General features: G+C 45.5%; 1 protein-coding gene across 2 annotated transcripts in view; it reads right to left on the bottom strand.

Moving 5' to 3' along the window:
- PI4KA (phosphatidylinositol 4-kinase alpha) overlaps positions 1-16,381 on the bottom strand; it is a 520,678-nt gene that overhangs the window by 40,699 nt on the left and 463,598 nt on the right. For both annotated transcript variants that reach the window (XM_069215218.1, XM_069215217.1), the window contains 4 exons: positions 15,984-16,151; positions 13,541-13,594; positions 12,798-12,918; positions 11,453-11,582 (listed from right to left, as the gene is read on the bottom strand). In XM_069215218.1, the coding sequence (XP_069071319.1) occupies positions 11,453-11,582; positions 12,798-12,918; positions 13,541-13,594; positions 15,984-16,151 (473 nt within the window). The remainder of the gene's footprint in view (positions 1-11,452; positions 11,583-12,797; positions 12,919-13,540; positions 13,595-15,983; positions 16,152-16,381) is intronic.

The raw sequence follows: 16,381 nt of genomic DNA, 5'->3' as shown, positions 1-16,381 counted from the left end.
TGAGGAAGGCTGCAGCTGGGTACACAAGGATTACCTGCCATAAGAATGCATTACAGGTTGGCATATGAAAATATACCGGACAACATGACAGAAGTATCTGGACATTAGAAGGGGCCTTTAGTCATAGAACTGCTTTATCTGTGCATGTTTAATGTGAGTGGAAATATAATAAATGTGGTGTAAGTGCTTCCTTAAGGACATAAGACTGTGCACTGTGGCATAAGAAGACATACCATGTTAGTGCCCAAGAGTAAGCATGGGCCTGCCAAGCTGACTATGCCATCCATATATGGCTGTACCAGTCATATGATAAATTCACACCTGCCTGCTTAGCCCATACCTGTTGTAGGAGGTGCCATTTAACAGCATAGTTGATAAGAAGGTGTAATGGATTTACTTGCAGCCTGTGTTGAAAGCTTTAGTCCACAGGCGTCACCCAAGGGAACAGGCTTAACAGCTGGCACTCGGGGACTTAATAAGAGCAGCATTTATCAGCCCAAACAACTTTCTGCTCAAGAGACTGGCAAAGATGATAATTACCTTCATAATGAGGTAGCAGAGGACAGAAGAAGGCTTCAGGGACTCATTAAAACCCACACTAGCACATAGATTATTGCTGCCATGCACACACTGTCACGCCACATTCTATGTCACTGGTTACTTGACAAGTTTCAAACTTTTTTCCGTGTTTATTTTCAACATGCCCTGCTCGCCTCTTTTCTAAAACACAATGGAAGTTGCGTTTCACGTAATTCTTTACATCAGCAGTTGCTGTCAACCATGTTGGGTAGAGACAGAGAAAACATCCACTGCTTCTAATGGAGAAGGAACTAGACCAAGACATTCACAGCTTTATTAAGAGGGTCTGGAATAATCCCTGAAAAATTACTGCTATCAGAAGACCTAGGAATCCCAGATGCTGGGACATAATGAGGGATTACAAGTTTTGGGGGCTATGATATGGAAATCAGTGTCTCTGCACCGTTCTACAGTCATTATCTCTTGATATAGACTACAATTTCCACTCCCATCACCAGCCCCATCAAGTCTTTAAGGGGCACTTGTATTGATGCCCCTAGTGTGAAAATATCTCAGAAGACAGCTGTCTTCATCTTCACTGTTTATCACAGAACTCCCCTTAGATAGATGGCCACTGAAATAAATTGGCATTCTATCACAATTTTATCATCAGTTCAGGAAAGGACTCATTTTACAAAGACAGAGCTTTTCACCTTTTGGACTGAGGGGCACAGGCCAACAGTGGTATACAGAGCCCTCTATTTAGAGTTCTAGACAGCATAGGCTAATGGGAAGATTAAATAACTACTCACTGATGACTGCATAGCCTCACACCTACAGGAACTGACCCACGATTGGACATAAAGCCTTTTACCTCTAAGACTGCATAATACACTGCTGACAGTGTGGTATAACCATAAGTCGTGCCTCGGCAAGAAAATCATAATTCGCCCACCAAATACACTCCTTACGACCATACAAGGTTTGAGTTGCGAGTTATAGTTTGCATGTTGAGATCACGAGTCACATTTTGCTCAGTTAACCATATCTGGACAATTTCAGGGATTATTTTGGTTTTGTTTAATAAAAATATCATCTACTTTACTGGTATTTTTACGTATGTTAAAGTTTTATGAGCAAAAGAACATATTATTAACAAAGTTTTTTCCAGTGAATTGTTCGGATTTTTGATGATATACTGCATATCCCTTTGCGTACAACTCCCAAGTCCAGGCTCTGACGCGAACATCATTGCACCCAACTCCGGCAACACTAGGCCTTTGGCAAGGCCCTATGCCCAATCTCCCATGCACTCAACAACTCTGGTTGTGTATAGCTTTCACCATATGTAGCAGCAAGTAGCTACAAGGACTGACCAAACAGGGCCTAGCGATAGGCCAGGCCCTACACCCAACCAACCTTGATGTGCATGGCTGCCGCATGCTCACCCTCCAGAGTATCCAAATCCTATTTCACAACGTAAAGGATGTGAATGTATTTGGCCTTTTCGCACTAAGTTCTGGGTGCAGGCCGTCCACCAGCCCCACGCCACTGAACCAGCTGAGTGCAGCCACTGCCTAAGGACAGCATGCTCTGGGCGCAGCTCAGAGCACCCAGAGCCTTTGCGTAGTGTACCGAGACAGTGCATGGCCTTAGCTCATGCCCTGCCCAGCTAAATACATGGCCTGGCTAGGCCCTGAGTCAGCCCTGGACACCAGTGTCACAGTGAATGACCTCTGCATGGCCTGCCATGCATTGCTATAGTTGTGAACGTTTTTGCTGTTTTAACTTTATTGTCCGGACTTGAAAAATACAAACACCTATATTTTTTAATAAAAAAAAAATCACAAACCTACCTGCAAATTTGCAGACCTGGAATTGGATCAGTGAACCCAGTTAGAAAAAAATATATATTTTTAACAATAACTACACAGTTGCTATCACTGAATATGAGAAGTTATGAAAGGTTGGGGCAAACCTACAGATTAAAAAGACCACATTTATATGCATATTTATTGGTATTGGGTCATGGCTATGTTCTGCAGGGCACCACGTAGAGGTTACAGAGTTTGTACGAGTCCCACTCATTAGTCCATTAAAGCACGCATTTCAACACAGTTGTGGAGAAAAGAGGGAGTCTAACCTGATACATGGACTACAAACAAGGGACTGTAAGAAGATCTCAATCTATTTGTTAAGAAGAGTAAAGGGGGCGGCGGAAAGTGGAATATGAACTAAGCTTTGAGGTTTGAATGCACTGTAGCGGCTCTACCTTTTGTCCACACAGAATTGAAGGCATCTGTTAGGGTCTACCAAGTCCAGGTATTTCTGTGCTTCAGAGGATAGGTAATGCAAGAGAACTGCCATTATCACTGGCTGCTTGGGCTGAATGCTGCTGAATTGTTGGATTTAACTTAAGTTGCTTGCTAACACCTTCTGGTTTTAAACGAATTGGAAAGGTTCCTTAGCCTTAAATTTCTAAAACACATCTTGCACATGCAATGGCTAATAAGGAAAATGTCACTTACCCAGTGTACATCTGTTCGTGGCATTAGTCGCTGCAGATTCACATGCTGTGCATAGTCCGCCGTCTGGTGTTGGGTCGGAGTGTTACAAGTTGTTTTTCTTCGAAGAAGTCTTTTCGAGTCACGAGACCGAGGGACTCCTCCCACTTCGGTTCCATTGCGCATGGGCGTCGACTCCATCTTAGATTGTTTTCCCCGCAGAGGGTGAGGTAGGAGTTGTGTATGCTAATAATAGTGCCCATGCAATGGAATAAATACGTATGTACAAAATGAAGGTTTAATGTAATATATTTACAAATGTACAAATGTTCAAGATCTACTTCTAAACGGCTACAGGCTCCCGGGGAGGAGGGTGGGCGCATGTGAATCTGCAGCGACTAATGCCACGAACAGATGTACACTGGGTAAGTGACATTTTCCGTTCGGTGGCATATGTCGCTGCAGATACACATGCTGTGCATAGACTAGTAAGCAGTTATCTCCCCAAAAGCGGTGGTTCAGCCTGTAGGAGTGGAAGTAGTTTGAAATAAAGTTCTTAGTACGGCTTGACCTACTGTGGCCTGTTGTGCAGATAACACATCTACACAGTAGTGTCTCGTAAATGTATGAGGCGTAGACCATGTTGCTGCCTTACATATTTCGGTCATTGGAATATTTCCTAGAAAGGCCATAGTAGCACCTTTCTTTCTGGTTGAGTGTGCCTTTGGTGTAATAGGCAGGTCTCTCTTTGCTTTAAGATAGCAGGTTTGGATGCACTTTACTATCCATCTGGCGATACCTTGTTTTGAAATTGGATTTCCTGTATGAGGTTTTTGGAAGGCAATAAATAGTTGTTTTGTCTTCCTAATGTCTTTTGTCCTGTCAATGTAGTACATTAGTGCTCTCTTGATGTCTAATGTATGTAGTGCTCTTTCAGCTATTGAATCTGGCTGTGGGAAGAACACTGGTAATTCCACTGTTTGGTTTAAGTGGAACGGTGAGATAACCTTTGGTAAGAATTTTGGATTTGTTCTTAGAATGACCTTATTTTTGTGTATTTGAATAAATGGTTCTTGTATGGTAAACGCCTGTATTTCACTTACTCTTCTTAGAGATGTGATGGCAATGAGAAATGCAACTTTCCACGTTAAGTATTGCATTTCACAAGAATGCATGGGTTCGAAAGGTGGACCCTTGAGCCTTGTCAAGACAATGTTGAGGTTCCATGAAGGAACAGGTGGTGTCCTTGGTGGTATAATTCTCTTTAGGTCCTCCATAAACGCTTTAATGACAGGTATTCTAAATAGGGAAGTTGAATGAGTAATCTGCAGGTAAGCAGATATTGCTGCGAGATGTATTTTTATGGAAGAGAAAGCTAGATTTGATTTTTGTAAATGTAGTAAATATCCTACTACATCTTTTGGAGATGCATGCAATGGTTGGACTTGATTATTATGGCAGTAACAAACAAATCTTTTCCATTTACTTGCATAGCAGTGTCTAGTGGATGGTCTTCTAGCTTGTTTTATGACCTCCATACACTCTTGTGTGAGGTTTAAGTGTCCAAATTCTAGGATTTCAGGAGCCAAATTGCTAGATTCAGCGATGCTGGGTTTGGATGCCTGATCTGTTGTTTGTGTTGTGTTAACAGATCTGGCCTGTTGGGTAGTTTGACATGAGGTACTACTGACAGGTCTAGTAGTGTGGTATACCAAGGTTGTCTTGCCCATGTTGGTGCTATTAGTATGAGTTTGAGTTTCTTTTGACTCAATCTGTTTACTAGATATGGAAGGAGAGGGAGAGGGGGAAAAGCGTACGCAAATATCCCTGACCAATTCATCCATAGAGCATTGCCTTGAGATTGCCGGTGTGGGTACCTGGATGCGAAGTTTTGGCATTTTGCGTTTTCTTTTGTTGCAAATAGATCTATTTGAGGTGTTCCCCAAATTTGGAAGTAAGTGTTCAGGATTTGGGGGTGAATTTCCCATTCGTGGACCTATTGGTGATCCCGAGAGAGATTGTCTGCTAGCTGGTTCTGGATCCCTGGAATAAACTGTGCTATTAGGCGAATGTGGTTGTGAATTGCCCAATGCCATATTTTTCGTGTTAGGAGACACAACTGTGTCAAGTGTGTTCCCCCCTGTTTGTTTAAATAATACATTGTCTTCATGTTGTCTGTTTTGACAAGAATGTATTTGTGGGTTATCATTGGTTGGAATGCTTTCAACGCTAGAAATACTGCTAACAATTCTAGGTGATTTATATGAAACTTTCTTTGATGTACGTCCCATTGTCCTTGGATGCTGTGTTGATTGAGGTGTGCTCCCCACCCTGTCATGGAAGCATCTGTTGTTATCACGTATTGTGGCACTGGGTCTTGGAAAGGCCGCCCTTTGTTTAAATTTGTACTGTTCCACCATAGAAGCAAGATGTATGTTTGGCGGTCTATCAACACCAGATCTAGAAGTTGACCCTGTGCATGTGACCATTGTGATGCTAGGCACTGTTGTAAGGGCCGCATGTGCAATCTTGCGTTTGGGACAATGACTATGCATGAGGACATCATGCCTAGGAGTTTTAATACCATCTTTGCGTGTATCTTTTGTGTTGGATACATAGCTTGTATCACCTTGTGAAAATTTTGAACCCTTTGTGGACTTGGAGTGGCTATCCCTTTTGTTGTGTTGATTGTCGCTCCTAAGTATTGCTGTGTTTGACACGGCAAAAGGTGTGACTTTGCATAGTTGATGGAGAAACCCAGTTTGAAAAGGGTTTGTATAACATAATCTGTGTGGTGTGAACACTTTGTTAGCGAGTTGGTTTTGATTAACCAATCGTCTAGGTACGGGAACACGTGTATTTGCTGCCTCCTGATATGTGCAGCTACTACTGCTAGACATTTTGTAAAGACTCTTGGTGCTGTTGTTATTCCGAATGGCAACACTTTGAATTGGTAATGTATTCCTTTGAATACGAACCTTAGGTATTTCCTGTGCGAGGGATGTATCGGTATATGGAAATACGCGTCTTTTAGATCTAACGTTGTCATGTAGTCTTGCTGTTATAGTAGTGGTATTACGTCTTGTAACGTGACCATGTGAAAGTGGTCTGATTTGATGTAGGTGTTTAGTGTTCTGAGATCTAATATTGGTCTCAGACTTTTGTCCTTTTTCGGTATTAGAAAGTACAGTGAGTAAACTCCTGTGTTCTTTTGTGTTTTTGGTACTAATTCTATTGCGTCTTTTTGCAGTAATGCTTGAACTTCTAGTCCTAGAAGGTCTATATGCTGTTTTGACATATTGTGTGTTTTCGGTGGGACGTTTGGAGGGAGTTGGAGAAATTCTATGCAATAACCATGTTGGATAATTGCTAAGACCCAAGTGTCTGTTGTTATTTCCTCCCATGATCTGTGGAACTGGCTTAGTCTTCCCCCCACTGGTGTTGTGTGAAGGGGTTGTGTGACCTGTGAGTCACTGTTTATTTTGAGGGGTTTTGGGACCTTGAAACTTTCCCCGGTTTCTTGGGAATTGGCCCCCTCTGTATTGGCCTCGAAAGCCACCCCTTTGATATTGTCCCTGGTAGGTAGGTGGTCTTGTTTGTGAGGTGCTGGCTTCTGTGGCTTGACCTCGAAACCCTCCTCTGAAAGTTGTTTTGCGAAATGTGCCAAATGTGCCTCTGCCCTGCGGGGAATAGAGTGCGCCCATGGCTTTGGCTGTGTCAGTGTCCTTCTTTAATTTTTCAATTGCAGTGTCCACTTCTGGGCCAAACAATTGCTGTTCATTGAACGGCATATTGAGCACTGCCTGTTGTATCTCAGGTTTGAAGCCAGATGTGCGCAGCCATGCGTGCCTCCTTATTGTCACAGCAGTATTTATTGTTCTTGCAGCTGTATCTGCTGCATCCATAGAAGAACGTATTTGGTTGTTGGAGATATTTTGCCCCTCTTCAACCACTTGTTTCACTCGTTTCTGGAATTCTTTGGGGAGGTGCTCGATGAGATGCTGCATCTCGTCCCAATGGGCCCTGTCGTATCGCGCTAGGAGTGCTTGCGAGTTGGCGATGCGCCACTGATTTGCAGCTTGTGCTGCAACCCTTTTCCCAGCTGCATCAAACTTGCGGCTCTCCTTGTCCGGAGGTGGTGCGTCGCCTGATGTATACGAGTTGGCTCTTTTACGAGCTGCTCCTACGACTACTGAATCTGGTGTCAGTTGTGATGTAATAAAAGCAGGGTCTGTGGGCGGTGCCTTGTATTTTTTCTCCACCCTTGGAGTTATTGCTCTGCTTTTAACAGGCTCCTTGAAAATCTGTTTAGCGTGCCTTAGCATTCCCGGGAGCATGGGAAGGCTTTGATAATGGCTGTGGGTGGAGGACAGGGTGTTAAAGAGGAAGTCATCCTCAATAGGCTCCGAATGTAGAGATACATTATGAAATTCGGCTGCCCTAGCTACCACCTGTGCATATGCTGTACTGTCCTCAGGTGGTGAGGGTTTAGTTGGGTACGACTCTGGACTATTGTCCGATACTGGAGCATCATAGAGGTCCCATGCTTCCTGATCATCCTGGCTCATGGTGGTATGAGCTGGTGATTGTGGTGGAGTCTGTGCCGGTGATACATGAGTTGACTGTGGTGGAGAGGGTGGTGGAGTTACCCTCTTTACCACCTTTGCTTGTGGTGGCTTGTCTTGTTGTTGGAAGTCAAGTTTCCTTTTCCTTCTGATTGGGGGAAGAGTGCTGATTTTCCCTGTACCCCTTTGGACAAAGATCCGCTTTTGCGTGTGATCTACCTCTGTAGTTTGTAATTCCTCCTCAAATCGGTGTCTTTTTAGTTGGGAGGACAGTGATTGTTCCTCTGAGTAGGAACTGGTTTTTGGTTCGGTTGCCGGGTGTTTTGGCACCGAAACCGTGTCTTTAGTTGTTTTCGGCTCCGACGAGATCTTTCTCTTTTTCAGTGTCTTGGCCTCTCGGTGCCGACCATCTTTGGTGCCGCTATCTCTGTGCCGAGCAGCTTCGGTGCCGCTGTCTCTGTGTCGAGTAGCTTCGGTGCCGCTATCTCGGTGTCGAGCCGTTTCTGCACCACTCTCTCGGTCCCGAGAGTGTTGCGTGCCTGTGTCTCGACCTGAGTCGGACGACTTCGGCACCAGCTCGCCCTTTTTCGGTGCCGATGGACGGTCACCTACTTTATGGGTTATGCCATGGCCTGTTGGCAGTGGCGTCCCCTGGGCTTTGTCTGTTTTTTCGTGTGATCTTTCTTTCGACGTCTTACTCACGGTTGGTTGCTCGTCGATGTCGAATTCTTCGGAATCCGATTCGCGGATGGAGAAAGTTTCTTCTTCTTCCTCCTCCTCCTCGAACCCTTGTTGTCCTGTCGGCGTGGAAGCCATCTGCAACCTCCTGGCTCTTCGGTCCCTGAGCGTTTTTCTCGACCGAAACGCGCGACAGGCCTCACACGACTCTTCCTTGTGCTCGGGGGACAGGCACAAGTTACAGACCAAATGTTGGTCTGTATAAGGATATTTACTGTGGCATTTAGGACAGAATCGGAACGGGGTCCGTTCCATCAGTCTCGATGTTGCACGCGGTCGGGCCGACCAGGCCCCGACGGGGGATCGAAAATACCCCGAAGGGTTACCGGAGCTCTTTAAGGCTCGGTGTCGATTTGCCCTAACTATCCAGATACCGAATGAAACAATACCGACAAATTTTCCGTTGATTCTGACTAACTTTCCGACCCGAAACACGGAGCGAAAAGGAACACGTCCGAACCCGATGGCGGAAAAAAAACAATCTAAGATGGAGTCGACGCCCATGCGCAATGGAACCGAAGTGGGAGAAGTCCCTCGGTCTCGTGACTCGAAAAGACTTCTTCGAAGAAAAACAACTTGTAACACTCCGACCCAACACTAGACGGCGGACTATGCACAGCATGTGTATCTGCAGCTACACATGCCACCGAACAATGCTATTTTCCAGGATCTGTATTTAATTTCAGCTTCGTGTATGGGTTCAAAAATATGTCCTTTAAGCTGTCAAAGGGCCAAGAGTAAGCACCCAGAAGGCAAAGGACTCAGTCAAATGAGGAATTATGTCAATATGCCTTGCATAGACTTTTTGATACTGCAACGAGAGAAACGAAATACTGATTTATTTTCTTCTACATCCAATTAAGGCATTTGAATCCCAAACATTTGCAATGCAGCAAGTATGACAATAGATGATGGCCTGAGATGATGGCAGATGCAACCCTCTGCCTTTATTCCAGTGGTAGAATTGTTTCCATTTTATATGAAAGGGTTTTCATGGAGACATTTGATCTACCTACACTGAAGATTTCTCTGCAGACCACACTTTGGGATTCTAATTGCTCACAAGACGTGTTATTGATGGAGTAACCTGGTCTTTTTCATCAACAGTGTGAGGTAGATTTTGAATATGTACCACGTACCTGGGCTTGGAGATATGTGCTTTAAAACGGTCTTGGGCAGGCTTGGGCTTCATGTGTGTATCTCCTACTTAATTCTGAATACCAGTTTGGGAAAAATGAGAAAGCAAGGAAAGATGCAGGCAGAAAAGAGTAACTATCTCATCACAAACACATTCAGGTTCCCCAGTTGCCATCACTGCTGATGAAGAACTGCCTTTTCTTAGTCAGTCTTCTGGCTAAGTAGTCTAGGAGGTATACGAAAATCTGCTGAAGATTCGCCAGAGCTCCTAGAGCTCCCACGTGTGTCAAATTCCTTTGACACTGCTGAGCATATCTGTAGGAAGTAGGACCTTATGACCTTTTGTTTTGTGTTTTAAACCTGAAGGTAAGGCTGATATTGGATCTTCAAGCCGTACTGGGAACCAAAACGGTAGCCTGTTTGAAACTGAAAAAGCAGCTAAAGATTTGTCTAGCTGCCTGTCTGTTGCAGCAGACTTTAAGGCATCATTGGTATGTCTTCCAAAAAGTCTCTCTCCAACATTCATTACTTTTGCTTGAACCTCAGAGCTGAAGAAGGTATTGTTGAGTCAACTCTGTCTTCTGCCCTCTGTAGACAAGATCGATGGGTGTGTCAATATGGTTTCGACCAGAAAGCCAAACAGTATCCATGAGGGTGTCATTAAATGGAAGTAAGGGCTCTGGTGTTGCTGGCCCAGGCTGTAGAATTTCTGTCAAAACACTTGTTTAAGTCTAAATAAAGGCCGGCTGTACATGTAGCATTTTGGATGCACTTGAATCACCGATGTGAATGAGGCACTTTTGTTTTCTGTTGGTGTCCTATGCCATGAGCCAAGTTCTGTTTCAGGGGAGGTATCAAGCCCACCAGCATTTTGTAAGTCAAGGTATAATGTATCATCAGTGTAAAGTGGGAGAAGGAGGCCATCCTCCTTCATCATCAGTATCATGGGATGCACACTGCTCTGGCACAGGATCAGAGTCAGAGCCAAAAAAATTATGCAGGTGCAGTAGGGGGCAACTTTCATGCGACTTTGAGTTATGTCCTGAGCTCGGCACCAAAGGTACACCTCATGCTGATCGGTGGCCTACATCTGCTTCCTGCAATTATAGCACAGTTTGAATGCGAGATGGAATGTCTTATCGTAGCACACTGAAGGGAAGGTCAGAATCAATGGAAACTGAAAGTAGAGAGCTGAGCTACAGATCCACATCGGAAGGCGTGTAAATTAACAAGTTGTCCGTGTTGAGCCAAAGTGGAGCCTCACTGGGCTATTCTAAGGTTAGAAATCTGTGGCTAGAAGTATCCATAAGAAATTAATCCAGTTGCATGAAGAACTGTGCACAGTAACAAATGGTTGTCATTTAATGGCATGCTCAGAAGACTGTAAAAGAAAGTAACCTGCATGGGCGGCTCCTCCATAAGGGCGGAGGAGCATCCCCCACCTCCCCACCAGCAGGGGCAGGTGCAAAAACCTTTCAAAGAAAAGGAAAATAAACTATGTTTATTATCCGTTTCTTTGAAGGGGAGGGGACACAGGGGTGACGTGCACTAAGAGGGAGTGCACAGCACTCCCCCTCACTGTGCATGTATGTTTGGCCGGCTGTCTCGGGCCGGGAAATAGACATGCGCAGTAGGCTCTCTCAAGCCCAGCAACAAAGTTGCCGGGCTTGAGCGAGCCTGCACAGGCTCCCAGTCTGCCTGGGAGCTCCCTGGCTCGGTGCTCCCAGCCAATCATGACGCTACTTTGAGCAGCGTCAGGACTGGTCGCAGGGCAGGTATGGGAGCCTGTACCTGCAGCATCTGGAAGGTGAGGAGAGGAGCGGCTGGCCGCGTGGTGCGGAGCAGACGTACGTTTAAAAAACATTTTTTTTTTATTCATAATTCCTCCCGTGCCCCAACAATCAATCCCCCCGCCCACGCGCCTCCCTGCCCCGCCCCCAGGAATCCCAGCGAGCTACGACTGGTAACCTGTGTGGATGTAAAACTCACTTAATGATGGCAGAAACATTGGTGATCTTGTTGAAAAAATCAAACTCCCGCTGGTAGAATTCCTTGGCTGGACCAGACAGCGACCCAGTAATCTCTTCCATCAACTGTTCCAAAAGATCGCCAATGTCGGCTGTAAACAGAGTACAACAGATCAACGTACACAAAGTGGAACTACAGATCTTTCTGCACCACTGAGCACATATGAGAGGAGGGCTGAATAGTCTTCAAAATGCAAATGAATTACAACTGCTTTCATGATGGTTATTACAAGGTCTTGGGATCAACTTGTAGGCAAAGGACAGGTACTGCTAGGGCAATATGTATAATGAAACACTCTGCGTAGTTGGGAACAACTCTGAGGAGAAAGCTGCAAACCTACAAGGGAATTCAAGTCACACTGGGCAGGCCCCACAGTGGGGGCACATCGCCGAAGGTTTACTCCACTGTACCAAAGCTTCATTTTTGATTTTCAAATGAAGATGTCAGCTTTTGAGGAGGATGTAACAAAAAAGAAAAATGTCAATCCCCATAAGGGAATCACTGGTTTTTGGGACACAAGCAGATACAAAAATAATAGGTGAGACAATGTGCAAGCCAAATTATGGAGTTCTGTGGGCTTTAGTGAAAAATGGATACCTTTGGACTGTCAGAATGGTTGGATTTGTTTAACCAGATGTCAAGAACTGGGAAAAGAGGTGGGAAGGAGGATAAAAGCTCTTTTTTTAGAGGACCAGCACTAAATCTCTGACAAAATGTCAAAATCCATCAACACTCAATATGCTAAAGAAGAATATTTGGTAATTAACGAGCTACACAAAACAAAATATTCTACAGTAAGCAGCAACTTCTGTCAGCGTTTCACAGTCCGAGTGCAATTTTATGGAAATAACCGCAGTCCTTCAACCTGTAATGTGTACCCAGACCATGCATTGATCTACTCAGTGGGAATGCTGAAGTCCAACAACAGTGTCGCACTACCATACCATCATTTTGTGGCTCCAACGTCCAACAACCTTGATGAGGACTGACTGCAGCTACCTAGATTGGCAAACTTTAGCTGCAACTGTGCGCACACTGAGCAACGATATTTCACAACTGGTGGGCAGCCAAAGAAGTGTCTGTGAATGCGCTTGTCTTGACAGCAACCAACAGTGCTAGTGTGCATTATGACTGGGTATGTTGGCCTAAGAACTAAAACATGACATTGGTAATGAACAGACAAATACAGCAACCACAAAAAACAAAGAAACTAAAGCTCTTGCTGCAGAGGAATTGACAAAGAGTTCAAGAACAGCTAAGATGTTGCATAGATCTAACAGTGTCAATAATCCGTCAGAGTACTCACGATCTTTAGTGTGCGCCTCTTCATCCAGAAAGATGTTGGTCTTCATGTTCCAAATGAACTGATGAGCAAGGAGCTGAGACTTTGCAGCAGCCCAGAGAATGTATTCTCGGACGTAACCCATCTATATGGAAACAGCAGTGGAATCAACAGTAGGACGACGGGCAAATTAAGGGCAGCACAGCAAAAGCCAAGTATTGCTGCCATAAACAACCTGCCCTGCTACACAAATATTTCCATTGTACAGCTGATTAACACCCTTCAACAAAAGTTCATAAGCAACTCTGGAAGCTTCACTTATGGAGACACATTATTCAAGATACCAGCATCCCTCATCACGCTACCACAAATAGAGAATTAGTATTATCTATCATTGCCTCTGTCAAGCCTCTTGGGGAACCCCTGGACCCTGTGCACACTATATCTCATTTTTGGTACAGTACATACAGAACCGGCTTCCTACACCAACATAAGCTATATTTATAAATACAGGAAAATGTAAAACTGTAATGCACTAAAAATATCAAGTCAAATTGTAAAAAAAAATTGAAAAACGTTTTAAGCATTTTCAATTAATGTCAATTGCAAATTATGTTAACCAGGTTCATGGGGGCCGATGAATGTACAACAGAAGAAATATTTGAACTAAACCATGAGAAACAAAACAAATTAGTAGGAGATAGAGAATGATGACGTAACGCCAAATACTGTAGAAGTGTCTATGATGATGCACAGTGAGCTCTTACCTTGTCGTAGCGGAGGGCTTGTACAATCTGTGGAATGTAGAAGAGGATGGCATCCTAAAAATACAAGAACAGCAGAGTAAAGAAGCAAAAACAAGGAAGAGTTAGGGGAGTCATATGAAGCCAGGGCAGTGATGCAAAGACAGGGCACTGTAGCAAAGGCTGGTCACTTGAAAAGAAGCACCCTCGATATAACTGTAGGACACTATGAAAGTGGGACACTATGGTGGAGGTGGAATGTAGCAGAGGAGCACGCTCTCTCTTTGAGAAGGCAGGGCAGAGTAGCACAGGTGGGACACTGAAGAAGAAGCGTGCAGCGCAAATGGAGAACTGCAGAAGAAGAGGGGCATTAATGTAATTTGACAACATTGAAGTGCCTGTTGCCTGATCTCACAGGAGAGCAGAACACTGCATCAGATGTGAAGCACTCCAGCAGAGGATGGACACTGCAGCCAAGTAATGCAGTGGAGAAGGGCAGCAGACTACATCAGAAAAGAAAAGGAGCAATTAGAGATTATGGGCATCACAGAAGTGAAGGATCACAGGAGAAGAGGAGGAATGCAGCATCAGAGAAGGGACACAGCAGCAGAGGGGATGGGTCACCACAGGAGGGACACAGCAATGGAGGAGGGGCACAGCAGTAGATGAGCGGAGCCACACAAGTGGAAGGTCACAGAAGCAGAGGAGGATCACTGCAGCAGAGTTATCGCTGTTGTGGAGGAGGGGCAATAATGTAACGATAACGCATTGCAGCCGATGTGGCGCACTCAAGCAGAGGACAGCACCAAATGGTTACCAGGGCAGGACAGAGGCACAGCAGAGGAGAACTTGCACCACACCAGTGGAGGGTCACAGAAGCAGAGGAGGAGCACCACACCAGTGGAAGGTCACAGAAGCAGAGGGAGGGGCACCACACCAGTGGAAGGTCACAGAAGCAGAGGAGGAGCACCACACCAGTGGACGGTCACAGAAGCAGAGGAGGAGCACCACACCAGTGGAAGGTCACAGAAGCAGAGGGAGGGGCACCACACCAGTGGAAGGTCACAGAAGCAGAGGAGGAGCACCACACCAGTGGAAGGTCACAGAAGCAGAGGAGGAGCACCACACCAGTGGAAGGTCACAGGAGTAGAGGAGGAGCACCACACCAGTGAAAGGTCACAGAAGCGAAAGGAGGAGCACCACACCAGAGGATGGTCACAGAAGCAGAGGAGGAGCACCACACCAGTGAAAGGTCACAGAAGCAGAGGAGGAGCACCACACCAGTGGAAGGTCACAGAAGCAGAGGAGGAGCACCACACCAGTGGAAGGTCACAGAAGCAGAGGAGGAGCACCACACCAGTGGAAGGTGACAGAAGCAGAGGAGGAGCACCACACCAGTGGACGGTCACAGAAGCAGAGGAGGAGCACCACACCAGTGAAAGGTCACAAAAACAGAGGAGGAGCACCACACCAGTGGAAGGTCACAGGAGTAGAGGAGGAGCACCACACCAGTGGACGGTCACAGGAGTAGAGGAGGAGCACCACACCAGTGAAAGGTCACAGAAGCAGAGGAGGAGCAACACACCAGTGAAAAGTCACACGAGTAAAGGAGGAGCACTGCAGCAGAGGAGGAGCACCACACCAGTGAAAGTTCACAGGAGCAGAAAAGGAGCACTGCAGCGGAGGAGTAGCATCACACGAGTGGAAGGTCACAGGAACAGAGGAGGAGCACTGCAGCAGAGTTATCGCTGTTGTGGAGGAGGGGCAATAATGTAACGATAAGGCATTGCAGCCGATGTGGCGCACTCAAGCAGAGGACAGCACCAAATGGGCACCAGGGCAGGACAGAGGCACAGCAGAGGAGGACTTGCACCACACCAGTGGAGGGTCACAGCAGAACGAGGAACACTGCAGCAGAGGGGCCATACAGCAGAGAAGGGGGAATCACAGTAGTGGGTACTGCAGTAGAGGAGGAGGAATTCACAAAAGGCAGACATTAGAGAAGGAGAGGCATCCTGCCTCAGACGCAAACACTGAGGAAGTTAAAGGGCACTAAAGCAGAAGAACGGTGCCTAAGATGAGATACGGTGCCACTCCAGGGAGTCTACTCCAGGACAGGCAGGGCACCACAGGAGAGACAGGCCTTGCTGCAGAGGCAAAGCACTGTGGCAGAGATGAGGAATTACCCCATATGGGCACAAAGTGCAATAGCAGTGGTACAGCCCAGAGTGGCAAAGAAGTGGAGGCATGGCATATTGCACTAGATTTGATTTAATAAATTACAGGCTAAGAAAAAAGAGAAATCAATACTGCAACAAATGAAATGCCATGCAGGTGTGGCAGGTACTGTCATATAAACGAACGCACGTGCAATGCCACGCACAGTTGACCCACACATATGTTAGCACACTTCCATTCGCCCAAAGGTACTCAGTTTTGGGTTGTTTAGAAAAAGATTGGTTCCTACCGGTGGAAAGGAGCGCAGCACTTTGACACCGTATTGTGCAGTGAGAGGATGTGGTGGGTACATGCTGGAGAAGTACGAAAGGCCGGTAGGTGGGTCTGTTGGGGTCCAGCATAGGATATGACTTAGCTCAGGAGCATCTGCATCGATGGTGTGAAACGTCACCAGGTACTGTTAACAAAAGAAGAACTGCTTGAGAAGGTAATGAGTGACGCACAGAACAACCAACAAGCATTCAGGGAGAGAGAGCATACTTTTCCAGCTAAAAAAAAAAACATGTATGTTTCAAACTTCATTGAAAAAAGTTACTTTTTCCAAGCATATCATTATACATTCAGGAGATGAATTTTGGGACATATATTATTTAGAAACAAACTTCAAAGTGATCAATCAGAAATCTG

The sequence above is a fragment of the Pleurodeles waltl genome, chromosome 11 (assembly GCF_031143425.1).
Source record: "Pleurodeles waltl isolate 20211129_DDA chromosome 11, aPleWal1.hap1.20221129, whole genome shotgun sequence".
Lineage (NCBI taxonomy): Eukaryota > Metazoa > Chordata > Amphibia > Caudata > Salamandridae > Pleurodeles > Pleurodeles waltl.
The sequence above is the reverse complement of the archived record's forward strand: the minus strand, read 5'-3'. Positions and strand labels throughout refer to the sequence as shown.